At 44.2% G+C, this 17,422-nt stretch overlaps 1 protein-coding gene across 5 annotated transcripts in view; it reads right to left on the bottom strand.

Moving 5' to 3' along the window:
* Positions 1-5,042: 5,042 nt before the first annotated feature.
* LOC139538493 (integrin alpha-6-like) overlaps positions 5,043-17,422 on the bottom strand; it is a 38,077-nt gene continuing 25,697 nt past the window's right edge. For 2 of the 5 annotated variants that reach the window (XM_071340596.1, XM_071340600.1), the window contains 19 exons: positions 15,873-16,066; positions 15,693-15,787; positions 15,459-15,586; positions 15,263-15,352; positions 15,081-15,142; positions 14,787-14,956; positions 14,551-14,694; positions 14,299-14,414; positions 14,021-14,180; positions 13,846-13,932; positions 13,675-13,754; positions 9,208-9,285; positions 8,394-8,496; positions 8,126-8,302; positions 7,905-7,997; positions 7,709-7,825; positions 7,504-7,602; positions 7,243-7,368; positions 5,043-6,399 (listed from right to left, as the gene is read on the bottom strand). In XM_071340596.1, the coding sequence (XP_071196697.1) occupies positions 6,241-6,399; positions 7,243-7,368; positions 7,504-7,602; positions 7,709-7,825; positions 7,905-7,997; positions 8,126-8,302; positions 8,394-8,496; positions 9,208-9,285; positions 13,675-13,754; positions 13,846-13,932; positions 14,021-14,180; positions 14,299-14,414; positions 14,551-14,694; positions 14,787-14,956; positions 15,081-15,142; positions 15,263-15,352; positions 15,459-15,586; positions 15,693-15,787; positions 15,873-16,066 (2,278 nt within the window). In that variant the 3' untranslated portion in view covers positions 5,043-6,240. Of the gene's footprint in view, positions 6,400-6,937; positions 7,073-7,242; positions 7,369-7,503; positions 7,603-7,708; positions 7,826-7,904; positions 7,998-8,125; positions 8,303-8,393; positions 8,497-9,207; positions 9,286-13,674; positions 13,755-13,845; positions 13,933-14,020; positions 14,181-14,298; positions 14,415-14,550; positions 14,695-14,786; positions 14,957-15,080; positions 15,143-15,262; positions 15,353-15,458; positions 15,587-15,692; positions 15,788-15,872; positions 16,067-17,422 lie in introns of all 5 variants that reach the window. The other 3 variants (XM_071340598.1, XM_071340601.1, XM_071340599.1) reach the window with 3 other exon arrangements.

The following is a 17,422-nucleotide window of genomic DNA, read 5'->3' as shown; positions in this document are numbered from 1 at the left end:
TATGGATCACTCCAATATATTGGTATCACTCTGCGGTGGAGAGATACACCCGAGGTGAGGATTTACAGATTTACTCAAGGTGTACACCTGCGTCACGGCTGGGGTTCGCCCCTATATATAGACCCCATGGCCGCGACACACGTTCTCTTTTATTTTCTCGGCGGACGTCCGTATGATTTGAGGTACAAACTTTCCGAAGTTCGCTTAGTAAGTGTAATATCTTGCGTGGAAGTATACTTACCGGACGTACTATCTGGTCCCAGACCTGCTGTTTTTAACTCTCTAGAGACAGCAAGAGCGGTAGACATACTCTGAAGGATCGACTATGAAAAGCCAACTGACATTTTCTCCTGAGGTGTTGACCTGTTGCACCCTCTACAACCACTGTGATTATTATTATTTGACCCTGCTGGTCATCTATGAACATTTGAGTCATGTTCTGTTATAATCTCCACCCGGCATAGCCAGAAGAGGACTGGCCACCCCTCATAGCCTGGTTCCTCTCTAGGTTTCTTCCTAGGTTCCGGCCTTTCTAGGGAGTTTTTCCTAGCCACCGTGCTTCTACACCTGCATTGCTTGCTGTTTTGGGCTGGGTTTCTGTACAGCACTTTGACATCAGCTGATGTAAGAAGGGCTTTATAAATTAATTTGACTGATTGATTGATTGGCTGTTTGCAGCCTGGAGCTGCTGGCCACATGGCCAGCCCCTCTTGAGTGCTCCACTCGCTGCGTGCAGTTGATCTGTATCTTCCGCCCGTGTTTCGTTAACATTACACTAAGACTCCGTGTGCATTAATATATTGGTGGCTATTGCTGCCACAAACTGTAATTTACCTTGCACAACTTGCCGACTGGCTTGTTCTATGTGTGTTGTGAGTTGCTTTAACATGCTTCTGCTCTCTGCTAACTATCCTGCAGGGTTTTTTCTTGTTCTTTCCCCTGCAGAGTGTGAGTATTGTGGTGGGCTTTCCACTACGCTGAGACATTAACTTTGGAGTTCCTTAAAGGGCGTTACTCCATATGGTTCTGTTTTTACTGCTTGGATATTAAACCGGTAGGTAATATTGCAGGTGGCGGTAAACAAATAAATCAAAATCCATTACCTGGTTGCTGTTTTTTGTCTGCCTGTTTTTCCCACACGGGTCTTCCCCGGTTTTTGCAGAGGTACTGGGTAATTTACCCCTCACCGGTTCCTATTCCTCCAAGCGGGTCACGACATAAGCTCTCCCAGGGTGTCGAACTCCTCTTCCATGGCCTTGTTGGCTTGGTTGAGCCTATGGCTTCCCTTTGTGACAGGTGTGATGATGTCAACCGTCACCACCATAGGGACGTACCTGGGAGACCCAGGTGCTCGGTTACATGGACCTGAGGGATGCATACTTCCATGTTCCTGTTCACCCAGCTCATTGGCAGTACCTCCGATTCACTTTCGAAGGGACAGCTTACGAATTCATGTTTCTTCCCTTCGGCCTCTCCTTGGCACCCCGCACTTTCACAAAGTGGATGCTGTCCTGGCACCTCTCACGTCCTGAGGATTGTTGATCCTCAATTACCTGGACGATTGGCTGATTTGTTTCCCGACCAGGACCCAGGTTCTGTCAGACAGAGACATGCTCCTGATCCACATCGACAGGCTGGGCATTACTGTAAAGGACAAGAAGAGTCATCTGACGCACACCCAGAGGGTGGCCTTCATTGGCATGGAACTGGACTCAGTCCTCATGAGAGCACGCCTGCCCACCAGAACGGTTCAGGGGATCTTATCTTGCCTCGACCACTTTCGGCAGGGGTGGGTGGTATCCGCCTGACCTGCCAACGCCTGTTGGGCTTGCTGACGGCGGCCTCGTTGCTGATTCCTCTGGGCCTGCTCCATCTCCGGCCTCTTCAATGGTGGTTCAACTCCCACCGGCTGCACCTGAAGTGCCACTGTCACCGCCAGCTGTGGGTGACCACACAGGGCCTCAGGGCATTGAGGTGGCGCTGTCGCTCCTTTCTCTCAGGTGGGGTGGAGATGCTGAGGATGTGCCGCCGGGAGCTGGTCAGCACAGACGCCTCCCATCGGCTGGGGGGGGTGTGACCAAGGGCTGGTCGGCCAGCGGCTGTTGGCTACCCCCTTGGAGCGGCAGGCACATCAATTCACTACAGCTCTGAGCTGTACTGCTGTTCCTGCGGTCTTTCCTTCCACATCTGAAAGGAAGACATGTCCTGGTGAGAACAGACAACACCACAGTGGTGGTTTACATCAACCATCAGGGTGGACTGAGGTCCCACTGCCTCAATCTTATAGCACGGGAGCTCCTTCTCTGGGCTCAGGGAAGTCTAGCGTCTCTAGGCGCAGCACACGTACCTGACATCCTGAGTGTGGCAGCGAATATGCTCTTGAGGGAGGGCCCGCCACCTTGGGACTGGAGCCTACATCCCCAGGTGGTGTAGCACCTGTGGGACAAGTTTGGTAGGGCGCAGGTGGACCTGTTGCCTCCCTGGACAATGCACACTGCCCCCTGTGGTACTCCATGTCGGAGCCACCAGGGCCTCTGGGCTTGGATGCTCTGGCTCATGATTGGCCAGGGCTGGAGCTTTATGCATTTCCCTCCTTTTCCCCTGATCCAGGCTGTGCTGGACAGGACCAGGATGGCAGAGCATCGTCTGCTTCTGGTGGCCCCATACTGGCCCAGACGACCCTGGTTCAGCCTTCCCCTGTCCCTGTTGTGTGGGACACCTTGGCAACTTCCCCTGAGACCTGACTTGCAGTCTCAGGCCGGGGAACTCTGTGGCATCCGAGGCCATACGGCCTCAGTCTGTGGGCTTGGCCACTGAACGGCACCAATGGTCCATGTTAGGACTACAGGAGGGTGTAATGAACACCATGCAGAGCGCAAGGGTGCCGGCTACAACCGCGGCATATCAGTTGCCCTGGTGGTTGTTCTGCTCTTGGTGCACTGGTATTGAGGTTGTGCCCGAGTTATGCGGCGTGCAGTATGTCATCCAATACCTGCAGTCTTGCTTGGATGAGGGCTTGGCAGCCTCTACACTGAGAGCGTATTTGGCGGCAATATCTGGCTGCCATGTGGGATGGATGGACAGGCCAGTGGGGCGCCATCCCTTGGTCTCCAAGTTTATGAAGGGGGTTTGTCACCTGCGTCCAGCTATGACCCGCTCAATGGCGAGCTGGGATCTGAATGTGGTCTTGGCAGCTTTGGCAAAGCCGCTTTTCGAACCGTTGGAGTCTGCCTCCCCAAAACACCTCTCTATGAAGGAGGTTTTCTTGGTCGCGATTACTTCCATGTAGAGGGTGGGTGAGCTCCATGCTCTTTCAGTAAGTTCTGAGTGCTACCGGATAGACCCCGGGGGGGGGGAGTATGTCTCTCTGCCCCAACCCTTCATTCCTCCCGAAGGTTCTGTCAGACAGGCATGTGAACATCCCTTTTATCCTGTCTGCTTACAACCCCTCCAGCAGTGGCGGGGGAGTCTGGGCCTCCCTCTGGCATGCTGTGCCCTGTGAGGGCACTGGCTGCCTATGTGGAGCGGACACGGTCAGTGAGAACAACAGACCAGCTCTTTGTCTGCTATGGTGAGAGCCCAGCCCCCAGGACTCTATCTTCATTGTAAAGGGGTTAAACACTGTTTCCCATGCTTGTTCAATGAACCATAAACAATTAATGAACATGCACCTGTGAAACGGTCGTTAAGACACTAACAGCTTACAGACGGTAGGCAATTAAGGTCACAGTTATGAAAACTTAGGACACTAAAGAGGCCTTTCTACTGACTCTGAAAAACACACAAAGAAAGATGCCCAGGGTCCCTGCTCATCTACGTGAACATGCCTTAGGCATGCTGCAAGGAGGCATGAGGACTGCAGATGTGGCCAGGGCAATAAATTGCAATGTCCGTACTGTGAGACGCCTAAGACAGCGCTACAGGGAGACAGGACAGACAGCTGATCGTCCTCGCAGTGGCAGACCACGTGTAACAACACCTGCACAGGATCGGTACATCCGAACATCACACCTGCGGGACAGGTACAGGATGGCAACAACTGCCCGAGTTACACCAGGAACGCACAATCCCTCCATCAGTGCTCAGACTAACTGCAAAAGGCTGAGAGAGGCTGGACTGGGGGCTTGTAGGCCTGTTGTAAGACAGGTCCTCACCAGACATCACCGGCAATAACGTCGCCTATGAGCACAAACCCACCGTCGCTGGACCAGACAGGACTGGCAAAAAGGCTCTTCACTGACGTCACGGTTTTGTCTCACTAGGGGTGATGGTCGGAGTTGTGTTTTATCGTCGAAGGAATCAGCGTTACACCGAGGCCTGTACTCTGGAGCGGGATCGATTTGGATGTGGAGGGTCCGTCATGGTCTGGGGGGGTGTGTCACAACATCATCGGACTGAGCTTGTTGTCGTTGCAGGCAATCTCAATGCTGTGCGTTACAGGGAAGACATCCTCCTCCCTCATGTGGTACCCTTCCTGCAGACTCATCCTGACATGACCCTCCAGCATGACAATGCCACCAGCCATACTGCTCGTTCTGTGAGTGATTTCCTGCAAGACAGGAATGTCAGTGTTCTGCCATGGCCAGAGAAGAGTAAGGATCTCAATCCCATTGAGCACGTCTGGGACCTGTTGGATCGGAGGGTGAGGGCTAGGGCCATTCCCCCCCAGAAATGTCCGGGAACTTGCAGGTGCCTTGGTGGAAGAGTGGGGCAACATCTGACAGCAAGAACTGGCAAAGATGGTGCAGTCCATGAGGAGATGCACTGCAGTACTTAATGCAGCTGGTGGCCACACCAGATACTGACTGTTACTTTTGATTTTGAACCCACCCTTTGTTCAGGGACACATTATTCCATTTCTGTTAGTCACATGTCTGTGGATCTTGTTATGTTCATACAAATATTTACACATGTTAAGTTTCCTGAAAATAAACTCAGTTGACAGTGAGAGGACGTTTATATCTGGCCTAATCTAATATATTTTGGCCATAGATATGTAAAGCAGAAGGAGGAAAAGGAGTGAAATACTGGTACAACTTCCATACATTTCTCTATTTATTGCAATTTGCACAGTATTCAAAACATCTGAATTGAGGAATGAATGAATAGCCAGTGATTACCCCCCACTTTTTTTTAGGTAGGGCTACTAAATTTTTCTCATTGATCACCATTCCATAGCAATATCCCTTTGAATAGCTTCCATATAATGAAGTCTGATACAGAGGCAATCACATAAAACATACATTTAGATTTAAATGTTAACAATAATAGTTTAGTTGCACCTCTTATCACAGTGAACCTATGTGAGAACAACCAATTTGGAGTGTCCAAACTCCATCACCTGGACCTGGCCATAACTACAAGTAAACAATGATGCAGGTTATTCATCCACAAGATCCAAATGTTTCTGAAATCTGCATTTTCGTGCATATATTGTGTCATCTTCAAGACCCACACATCCTTCAAAAACAATTAGCTAAACAATAATCAGCATTTTATTGCTTGTTGGCTCCAGTTGTCCCAGCTGCATTGCTATTAACGGAAGCATATTCCAGTACAGGGGGATAAACAAAGGTATGGTGTGAATCATAGTTTTAACTCAAACTCTTAACTGACATAACTGATTATATCTAATAGCATGTATTGAAACAATATTATTTGCTTAATACCTGTAGCTACTTTTTAGTCTGTGTAGCACTAGAAAATCATCAGTAACATTTGCCCTTACTGAAAAGTAACCTTTAGATTTAAAAAAAAGTATTTGGCCAATGCATTTTGTTTTTAAGATAATGACTAAAATAAATATACAGTGTGCTAAAGTATTTAAATATATACAAACATACAAAATGTTCCAGTCTATACAGTACAATAGATTGGACAAAACTGACCCCCCCAAAAAAATATTATATTCAGCTAAACATTGGATTGAAACTGTTTATGCTCAAAAAAAATAAACAGTATCAGTGGCAGATCATTTATTTAAAAAGTCCCAATTCAGAAAAAATGAATTGTAAGATGTGATGCTTCTCATTTCCTCAGGATAGGACACAGTTTTGATCTGAGAATCCTTCGGGAGAATAGAAAAAGTATATTTTGGAGTTTGCTTCACAAATGCAGTCAATAGAGTTTAGACTGTACAAAATAAATAACTAAGATCAATGTGTTCGTGACACTGGGATGTTTAGAAAAAACGGGAGATTCTGGTCTCTGACAGCATCCCAACAGTCAAGTGTCTTATGATTAGTTCACATGCTCATTCCAGCTTGTCATCCACTGCTTTTTCTCAAAGGAATCCAGCTTGGCTTTCCGGTCTTTGAACTGATGAGCCTCTTTCCTTATCCGTACAGCATGGTATCTTGGAACACTGTCATCATGTTCGGAACGTTTGAAAAATCCACACTGGCAAGAGAAAAGCAAAGATAATTATTAATTCGGCATTTTATAGACTTGTATCAACCTGAACATGCAAATACAACACACATAATGCTCAAGCAAATCAGAGAGGCAATCCAAAGAGAGTTTTGTGTGAGAGCATGCTTCGCATGGTAAGAGTAGTATTCAAAATAGCATTTCCAAACAGCCAGGCTGACAAAGCAGAAACCTATAAAAATGAAGAAACTTCAAAGCACACAAGAAATAGTGGTTGATAGGTGTGAAATGTAGGAAAATGTAATAACTGCTCATTTGGGGGGGGGGGACATTGAACGCTGACCTAATTCAAACACACATACATGAACAAATGTCTGAACACCCTATCAAAGCTTGTTGAACATACTCCAATTGGAATAATGATCAATTATAGTACAAACTACATTGGTCTATGTATGTGTCTCTGACTTTTTGCACTTGAGACGGGCGGAAGTAAGCATTTCCTTTAAAGCAAAAGTGAGTTAGTGTTTAAGCCCACACGCCATGCTGACTGCAATGCCCATTTTACCCCAGGTCTGAGCGCAGAGATCGGGCACTATGCCTCAGTAGTGAGTTTCTCTTTATCAGAGGCCTGAACATGGATCTGAGCCTTGTGATACGCTGCATCGTACTGGTCTTGTGGGGCTCTCTTGAAGAAGCCACACTAAAGGAGAGCGAGGGTGATGAATCATTCGGAAACAATATGAGAACATAGATATACTATAATACTGCCTGAATGAATAATGATTCAATGTTGCATGTGTCTACTAATAGCTCAGAGTACAATACAGTGAATATGTTGGTAAATGTGTTGCGGTTGAAGACCATGCCTACCTTCCAGAGTAGAAACACTAGCAATGCCAACATCAGAATACCAGCCAGGACAGCCACAAGGATGATCCACCATGGAACGCCACCATACTGGGTTACTGCCTTCTCTGGAAACACCGTGACTCTCACCTGCATGGGTACAAGAAGAAACAGTCGGTTTATTTTGATTTGTTACACATACATTCTAAAATTGTATTGATCAGTGAAGGTGTCATTGTGTGAGTGGATGATAACGGATGTCAAGAGTTCTTCTGTGCCACACACCTGAGTCTCAGCATTCCTGAGAACCATATTCTTTGCAGGAGCATCAAGGCTGATGGAAGCTTTCACAATTATATCAAGATAGTTCAAAGAGGCATAATTCTGTTTCAAAACAAAGGCTTTCAATGTTAGAGAATGACTGAATTAATCGTATCTGCTATTTAGGGCTATTTTGAAAAGCAAATAGCACAGGCATGTTGTTTCTCACCTCAAGGAAGGTAGCGTTCCACAGACGGCATCGCAGCGCAATCACTGCACTACTGTCCAAGCCCTGTAGAGGGCACTTGATCACCACACATCTAGCGTCATAGCCATTGCCACACATCTGAGGAACATAACCTTTTGTCAGACGGACAGCGTGTCATTATTGATCTATTTTTAAATGCAAGTGAAAGTGTGTTTACCAAAATCTTGTGCTTTTTTTGGTCCAATAAAGTAATTTTGCCTCCAGATTTTTTGCCTCCAACTTCCCGCTTTTTCCTAGATGTGCTGGACTCCTAAAAAATAAATAAACTCTTCACAAGTTAGTGATTCAAACTCGAATGTCTTAACGCTTAATCTCTGGCCGATTTTGCTTTTCCACAAATGCATCAAGTACAGTGAAACTTCAGTAGGAAAGTATTACCTGAATGTGTTTGAGAGAGTTGATCTCAGTCTCTGGGGAGCAGGGGATCTCTTCCAGGCCAGTGGTGCTGATCTTAACCAGATATAACAGCCATTTCCCATCCACATTCTCTTTGGGCCACTGGATGTTCAACGAGGCTGTGCCAAAGGACTTCAACGGCTTACCCAAATTGATTATCTGGAGGTATAATATTAAAACATGTTACATCACGGTCAAACTCAGACAAAGTGATATTGAGAAACTGAGATAAGCAGACAATGATAATTACCTTAAATTCATAATCAATCAAACTGCCGATCTCCTCTTCTGTCTTGATGGCACTCTCTCCTTTCACATCACCCCCAAAATACACCTGGGAGGGTCTCGCAACTCTGATTGATAAACAAACCACATATTAGTGGACTACATTTGTATTCATTATGGATCTCCATTAGCACTCTTTCTGGGGTCCGGCGGAATTAAGGCAGTTATACAATTTTAAAAACATTACAATACATTCATTACAAAATTCACAACACACTAAGTGTGGGCCCTCAGGCCCATAATCCACTACCACATATCTACAACACAAAATATATTTGTTTGTTTGTTTGTGTGTGTATAGTGTGCATGTTACCGTGTGTGTATGCATGTGTCTGTGTGTGTTACTTCACAGTCCCCGCTGTTCCATAAAGTGTATTTTTACCTGCTTTTTAAATCTGATTCTACTGCTTGCTTCAGTTATCTGATGTGTAATAGAGTTCTATGTAGTCATGGCTCTATGTAGTGCTGTGTGCCTCCATAGTCTGTTCTGAACTGTGAAAAGACCTCTGGTGGCATGTCTTGTGGGGTATACATGGGTGTCCGAGCTGTGTGCTAGTATTTTAAAAACCGACAGCTCGGTACCTTCAGCTTGTCAACATGTCTTACGAAAGCAAGTAATGATGATGTCAATCTCTCTTCCCCTTTGAGCCATGCGAGATTGACATGGATGTCATTAATGTTCGCTCTCCGTGTACTTTTAAATAAATCAGATCAAAAAAGTATTTGAAATGGAGTTGATGCAGTAGTCAACAAGTGGACATATTAGAAACACTACTTACCCTGCAACAGAAAGTAACAGCTCAATCACTACTTTAGCCTTTGCTCTCACTCTTCCCATGTTGTCCTGTGTACTGGTCCTGAAAGTAGAGAAGTGACACATAAGTGTTTGTTATCCTCTTAAAATGTAACGGCAAAATATAGATTTCCGTCTGAAATAGACATACCCAAAAGTAAGTGCTGTTCGTGTGTAATTACATGCTTCCGACATGCAGAAACTTTGTATATTTGGAAAGAAGACATCTGGGAGATGAGGAAATGATTAGAAGATCGATAGCTTACACAAGAACAAGCACACACAAAATGCGTTTTTATTGTTCTTTTGATGGTCATCTTTCATTGACCATCTAGCTATAAGTGAATTATTGATGACTAGAGCTGGAAACACATCAGATGGATTCCACAACATGTGAACAATATCAGAAAAAATTGGCTTGATAGACCTGACAACTAGAAATGGGCAGATGTTTTTAGTAAGTGGTGTCAGGTGTGGTCACGGGACATTTCCAAGTGTCCCTAAACCTCTCCAAAGTGGCATATGTCTGTAAATTAGATAATTCCAGTGCTATTACATATTTGCAATCCCTAAATGCTATTTGTTCAGTATAAAAACTATTTCTACCATATCAACCTCACTTCAAACATTGTGGTGGTGTTATGGGTTAGCCAGGGTACAATTCAGTGTCCTTTCAAGCTCTCCAAAATGTCTGAATGTGGTAATTGCACTGTTTTTACCAAATGGATGTGTCTTAAAGTTATTGTTAACTATAAGAACAACATTTCTACAACACCAACGTCTCTCAAACATTGTGGTGGTGTCGGGGGACATAAGTGTTTTTCCAACCTCTCCAAAGTGCCTGAACGTTTAGCCTAGGCATATCCAATGTATTGGTCCCAGATTCAAATGAACTGTTTACAAAAACAATATTAAAGCAACATGTATATATAAAATGTATTCTGAAACACAAACTTGGTTACGCATGTGTCCTTCACTAGAAAACGTGCAAAAATAGAAAGAATAGAAACTATTTACAAATGGCATTCGTGTTCGTTTTTACATCCCAGATGATTAGATTTCACCATAGCTTGTGCATGTCAATAGTCTTTGAAGCAGTCCCTCTCTGCCAGGAAACAAAAAGTGATCTGGCATTTCACCCCCCCCCCCTAATTGGGACCCTAATTCAGCCATTTCCAACACCAGCTGCTCTCAGAAGGCCAACTGGGAGAGAGGGGTTTGACCTTTTGCTTTGGCCATCTGCTTGTGGAGAATGAAAGCATTTACTGTAGCAATGTCCACAAAGTGGTAAACAAAAGTCTTATACCACTTCCTGGTCTTGTGGAGGACCTGGTAGTAGCCTATCAGAGCATCAGATACGTCGACACCCCCCATGCTGTCATTGTAGTCCTTCACAGAAACGGGGACATTCTTCCTCACCCATGCCACATTAGCATTTTTCACCCTCCTTGAGACATGGTTGTTATTAAATGCCTTATGCTGTGTGGTGAGCATGGTTACTTCCATAGTGTCTATCCATTTGACAAAAAAGCAGCTTATTAGTCCTGATCCAACATATAGTACCACTCTTCGCTGTCTTTGTCATGCCGTTTACCTTGGTCTTAGGGAAACCCGATTCAGTTCGGATGAATGGTGCCACAAGCCCTCATTTTCTTTTTCAAGAGGTCTATGAAAAGCATGGGACTAGTATAAAAATGGTCCACAAAGAGCTTGTACTCACTGCCAAGTAAGGGAAAGTCCATCAGCTGCATAACAGAGTCATAACTGAGGCCCTTCCCACTGGGTGTGATCACCTTGCCTTCAAAGATGAAAAAGTTTCACGTGTAGGCAGAGGCTGAATCGGCACAAAGAGCTCGTAGCCCCATTTGGTTGGCTTATTTTTCATATATTGCTTCAAGCCAATTCGAGCCTTTGAGGCAACCATGCGCTCAACTATAGATAGATTTTGAGCAGGCTGGAAATAAGTTTTGCATGTCTCCACCATGTCATGATAAAGGGGCTTGACTCTTACAAGACGATCATACCCTGCAGTCCCTTTCTTCTGGTCATTCTCCTGATCCTTTTGTGGGTCACTCATGTGAAGAGCACAGTTGATGACCCAGAATCGTTTTTCACCTACGATGGAGGTGGGGAACTCGAACCGATAGAGTGGGGACTTGCTCCAGTTGTCAACTAGTCTTGATACCTTTACCAGTCCCATGTAAATCACCAAGTACATGTAGTTGAGCATGTCAGCCATTGTGACAGGTTTCCAAGACATCTTCCTTCCCCCCTGCTGCTTCTTGTCTGTATTTCTAATTAGTGTTCCCAGTACAGAGGTGTTAAAGTAAAGCTGAAAAAGCTGTAAGGGTATGTTTCATCACTAACCAACTGTGGGCCTTCAGGTCGTTTGAGTTTAAACCTAAATTGTTCTGGCCCCTCATCATCTTGAAGGACTGTATAGCACCTGTACTCAGTTTCATCTCCCTCTGTTGTGCTGCTTCCACCGCCTCTCCCTCTGCCTCTCCCTCTTCTCTGTTGAGGCCTAGATCTCCTCCCTGCCTCCGCACCTCCAGATGAACTTGCAGAGAGGGGAGTGGTGCCAGGGCCTGCAGTGGGGGTGGTTGAAGTGGAGTGGGGCCTTTGTCGAGTGGTGGATTTAGAACCATCAGACGGGGTAATTGACATAGCAGTGGGGGGTGAAGACCTTCACCGGCTGGGCGCTTACTGGGAAGGGTGGCCCCCAAACATCATCATACAAATGCTCTGCATCTTCCACTCTGTGGGGAATAAAATAAATGGATATTTTGTTGTAAGACACACAGAATTACTGTTGACTAATTACTGTTGACTGTAAAGTAAAAACACCAAGCCTAAATTTGATCTAGACAGTGACTCACAAAGATGGTGTAAAGCACACACAATGCAAACAGTAACACTTTGGAGACAAAGGTAGAGGTGAGAACCACAGAGAAAGTGAAAGGAAAAGGGGGATGTCTTCAGCATTTATAACCCCTCTGAATAAACAATGGCCATAAGAGTTTAGTGGCCTCTCCAGATTTACAAGGATGAAACTTAGAACAGCAAACAAATATGAAACATAGACAAGCACTACTTTGGAATTATATAACATTGAAATTACTTGTTACTTAGGCCTATGTAAACTAAATCCAAAGCACAAAAAGCAGACAACTTATAAAAACTGAAATACATCTAGTAAATTAGCTATGTAAAGCCATGGAAATAATTTACTTACAGATCTAAAAGTGGATCGAATCCTTCTAGAAAGCAATCTTCGTCGGCCGAGTCGAAATCCTCGTTGTCCAAATCGCTCCAATGATCCGAGTCCAACTCCAGAATTTTATTTAAAACTTCTATGTCGATATACTTATTCATAGCGCCTTCTTTTTAGGTTCCTGTTAGATATATTTATTTTAGTTACTTCACTTCGACATCCTTTTTATTTTCTTGAGAAGCCATTTTTTATGAAAAAGCGATTAAATATGTTTACAATGTAATGTGGCGTGCTTGGTACGTCTCGTCCTCTGAGCCAGGTAGCAATTGTTCGCATCACGCAAAAAAGGTTCTAGACCTTGCTTTGTCCCAACCAAGTAAACTGCATATCCCTTGAAAGCGTATCTCATTGGCTACAAGACTGTCACGTTGTCATAGTAGCCAATCTCCCGTGTAATGGATGCCTACAGCGCGTAAGCAGGGAACATATTTTTGATACGCAAATATAGTCACTCGGTAGACATTCGATGTTGCCATTAAGTCATACATCATCAGATAACATTGGCTGGATTTGTTTCTACCAACCTACAGATTAATTTGATACCCCCCCATGTAGTTATAGCTCAAAAACAGACCAAATCGAAGCATACCTTGTAAGATGTTTGGTGAAAACGTTGTGTAAAACACACATTTTGACTCTCGGGGCTGGTGATCAATAACAGTAGGTCAGTCAGACAAATAAGATATCCTAATGATCTGTGAAGCCCCAGATTTCGGTGTGTATCAACGCATTCCTTGTTTATTTCGTTCATGCTTCACAACGCTAACTGGCAGGTAGCCTAGTGGTTGGAGTGCTGGACTTGTAACCGAAAGGTTGCAAGATCGAATCCCCGAGCTGACAAGGTAAAGAAAAAAAAACTGTCGCTCTGCCCCTGAACAAGGCAGTTAAACCACTAGGCCGTCATTGAAAATAAGAATATGTTCTTAACTGACTTGACTAGTTAAATAAATAAATGTCAAAAATAGCGTAGCAGTCATCAACCCTTATAAATGTGTATGCCCATATATGGTATTAAGTCACACCAAAGATTTGAAGGTACAAGATACTCAGCTTTCCACAGACACCATACTTTTGCAGATAGGGGCTACCGTTCTCATACCAGACTGAATTGAAGAAAAAAGGATTTATACAAGGCCACCAAGTCAATCACCTTTGTGAAAAAATAATAGTGCTACTTACGTTTGAAGCTGAAGGTCAATATTAATTTCTGCAGTATTGAGAGAGATACCAGCAGTGCTCAAGATTATGTAGAAGGTAACCTGGAAACACATTGCATCCAAATGTTTCATAACATTCACCACGCGTGAGCCACACAATGACAGAATAATAAAAATACTGTGCATAGCCTACCTCTGAATCTCTCTTGAATGGATTCCCCAGTTCACACTCTGTTTGGGAGCCATTCTGATTGGCTAAACAGAGAACCGGTTTATCCCTCTGGAGAACAAGAACTCATTACAATGTTATTACTTGAAGGATAGCAAAAATTTGGCATGCTGAAATAAACCAGAGTCACTTCACTTACTGTCATTTTCTGAGAGCGGAAACCGGAGTATGAGAGAGCGTTGGGGAAAATCCCCACCAGCTTAGCCTCATGGGCATCATCCCCATTTCTGTTCTTCACTGTCACCTCCAGAGCAATGTCCTTCTGATCACTGAGGGATATCACTGGTAGCCCATTCTCCCTGGATAAAAACAAAACATTGCCTTATACCTCTTCCTCAGATTCATGGTTTTCTTTTCCAAATCTTATCATGAAAGTCCCAGAATGTATATGCACTAAGAATGTTTGTTCATACTCACATAGGTAATGGGGGAAATAGATCTTGGTTGAGCTCTTTGGAGCAGAATCTGTACTCCAGTTGTAAGCTACTCTGGCAAATATTATCCTTTCCGCATCCCTCCTTTAAGAAGTTCACCTGTAATGAAGCAAGATCAAGCTTATTTTCAATGCATCTGACAGTAAATCCATTCTAAACTTTACTGAATTCCAATCACTCTGAGACATTCAATGACATCATGAATCATGTGTAGCAGTTGGGAAATGATGGTTACCTCAGTGACGACCTTACTTGGCTGGGAGTTGTCAAGAATAGGCACAAGCTGGGGGAGAGAGTTCTGCCTCTTCTGACGCTTGGTACCCTGGATTCCCACTGACACCTCAATGGGAATACCACGCAGCTTGTCCCTAATGTTATCCTACAGACAGAGAAAACAATTATGTGCACCATTTCCCTTCTAGCTATCATTCTAGAATCCCAAGAGGGTTAGAAGAATACCAAATACTATACCTGCAGTTTGATATTTGTCTTAGTGCAAGCTCTTTTATGTTGTCCCCGTAGGTCCAGAGTTCCGGTCGATTGAAAGTCCTGGTCGGTGCGAGACTTGTTGAGGAAGAGGATCCTAGAGGGAAGCCCTTGCTTCCTGCGATCTGCTTCAGCCTCAAATGCATAGCGGATAGCTGTAAGGAAACATTCCAGAGCAACAGTATGTATTACGTAAGGACAAAGGGATTCAGGACTTTCAGGGCTATGACAAATTATGCCAATTGGGCTGAGGTGAAAGAAGAGAGAGGCTTCACTTACTTAGTTTTGGGCTGTAAGATACAGGGTTTGCTTTATAGGTGAAACATGCCTCCACGGTCAAGCTATAGACAACAAACGGATTTTAATTCAATTGTGTTAATAGGAAACAAATCTACAGAAGCGCAAAGATGTCAGACACATTTTCAAACATGAGTAGTCATCAAATCCCATCAACACCTTACCAGATGCTGTTGCCACAGGTTTTCTTTGTGAAGTCAATTTCCTTTGGAGTAATTTTGACATCCTTCTTAATGCTAATAATTGGCCTTGCCCTAAAAAAAAAGAGTTGTTACGTGAGTTGTTACTGTATGTGTTATCGTGAAATGTATTTGTGAGGTCGTAACTGGATTGTTGTAAATAGCCTAACAAGATCATTACCTGTAAACGAGAACTGTATCTGAGAGAGACCCAATAGCTATATCAGGATAGGAATTCTTATCTAAATCCATATTCCCAGCCAGAGAATATCCAAATAATCTGATGTTGTTGGGCATTCCCTCAAGGATCTAAAATGACAAATAAATCAATAAGTGAAAATGGGATGCAGCAGTGATGTCGTTCCACTACGTCAACAAGCATATCCTTCGACCAATAAAACACAGCATAACCAACCTGTGCAGGCTTGGTGTTGATTCCATTAGCAGAACCATGGTAAATGTACACTTTTCCTGCCCCGGCATCAGCGTAGGGAGCTCCAACAGCAATGTCTGTAAAAGAGAAGCCATTTAACTATGGAATGTTATGACACAAACACAGAAAGGTCAGAAATAAGTACAGACGCCAGGTTCCCACCTTGATAGGAGTCCTGATTGATGTCACCGATGTTCTCCACTGCCAGCCCAAACATTGAGTCTTTGGTTCCATTGAGGCGGATTGGGGTGATCTTGTCCCACTTTCCTGCCTGGTTGATGTAGACATAAACAGCTCCTCCAAAGTCTCCCTCTTTCATGAAGAACTGAGGGGCTCCCACAACAATATCCTGCCACCTGGGATGCAAAAAGTAAAGACCAAATGTGAAACATAAGTTACAATATCCATGTAGGTTTGATGACATAATGCAGGGTTCCCCAATAGGCGGGTTATTTTATACTTAACAAAAATATAAACGCAACAATTTCAAAGATTTTACTTAGTTACAGTTCATATAAGGAAATCAGTCAAATGTGGATTTCACATGACTGGGCAGGGGTGCAGCCAGGCCCACCCACTGGGGAGCCAGGCCCAGCCAATCAGAATGAGTTTTCCCCACAAAAGGGCTTTATTACATACAGAAAAACTCCTCAGTTTCACCAGCTGTCCGTGTCGCTGGTCTCAGATGATCCCACAGGTGAAGAAGCCGGATGTGGATGTCCTGGGCTGGCATGGTTACACGTGTGCTGCGGTAGTGAGGCTGATTGGACGTACTGCTAAATCCTCAAAAACAACGTTGGAGGCGGCTTATGGTAGAGAAATGAACATTAAATTCTCTGGCAACAGCTCTGGTGGAGAACCCTGCAGTTAGCCAGCCAATTGCATGCTCCCTCAAAACTTGAGACATCTGTTGCATTGTGTTGTGTGATAAAACTGCAAATTTTAGAGTGGCCTTTTATTGTCCCCAACACAGGGTGCACCTGAGCAATGATCATGCTGTTTTATCAGCTTCTTGATATGCCTCACCTGTCAGGTGGATGGATTATCTTGTCAAAGGAGAAATGCTCACTAACAGGGATGTACACAAATTTGTGCACAAACTTTTAGAGATTTTTTGTTGTTGTTGCGCGTATAGTAACATTTCTGGGATATTTTATTTCAGCTCATAAAACATGGCACCAACACTTTACATGTTGCGTTTACATTTTTGTTCAGTATATTTGGCCCCACAAGTTTTCTGAGTAAAAAATAAAAAGTTTTGGGGGGGATATAATTTTCCTAAAATCACCAGGAAATCATCTCAAAGTAATTTTAATTCAGGAAATCTGCTCCCAAGTATTCACACTGTGATCGTATCCCAATTAGAGCCCTGCACAGGCATGAATTTTAAACCCGAGCCCTACCCATGCCCACAATGTTCATGCCCTACCCTACCCAGGCCGATTGTTTCTGCCAAATTTAACGCTCGGCCCGGCCCGGAACCAGAAATAACTTCCTCCATTAGTAAATCCATTAGCTGCTCCTCTCTGTGTGTCACTCACTCCCTGCACACTGCTCACTCTGCATGCACTCTGCTCATGGCGGCTCTGGGTCTGTAAGTACCCATAGCAACGGCTCCGCTTGGGCTGCTCTGCTCAATGATGAGACATGAAAGCAGTTAGCTGTTAGCTACTTTTCATCACTGTAAACTCCGACAAAACTCAAGGAACATT

The sequence above is a fragment of the Salvelinus alpinus genome, chromosome 14 (assembly GCF_045679555.1).
Source record: "Salvelinus alpinus chromosome 14, SLU_Salpinus.1, whole genome shotgun sequence".
NCBI lineage: Eukaryota > Metazoa > Chordata > Actinopteri > Salmoniformes > Salmonidae > Salvelinus > Salvelinus alpinus.
The sequence above is the reverse complement of the archived record's forward strand: the minus strand, read 5'-3'. Positions and strand labels throughout refer to the sequence as shown.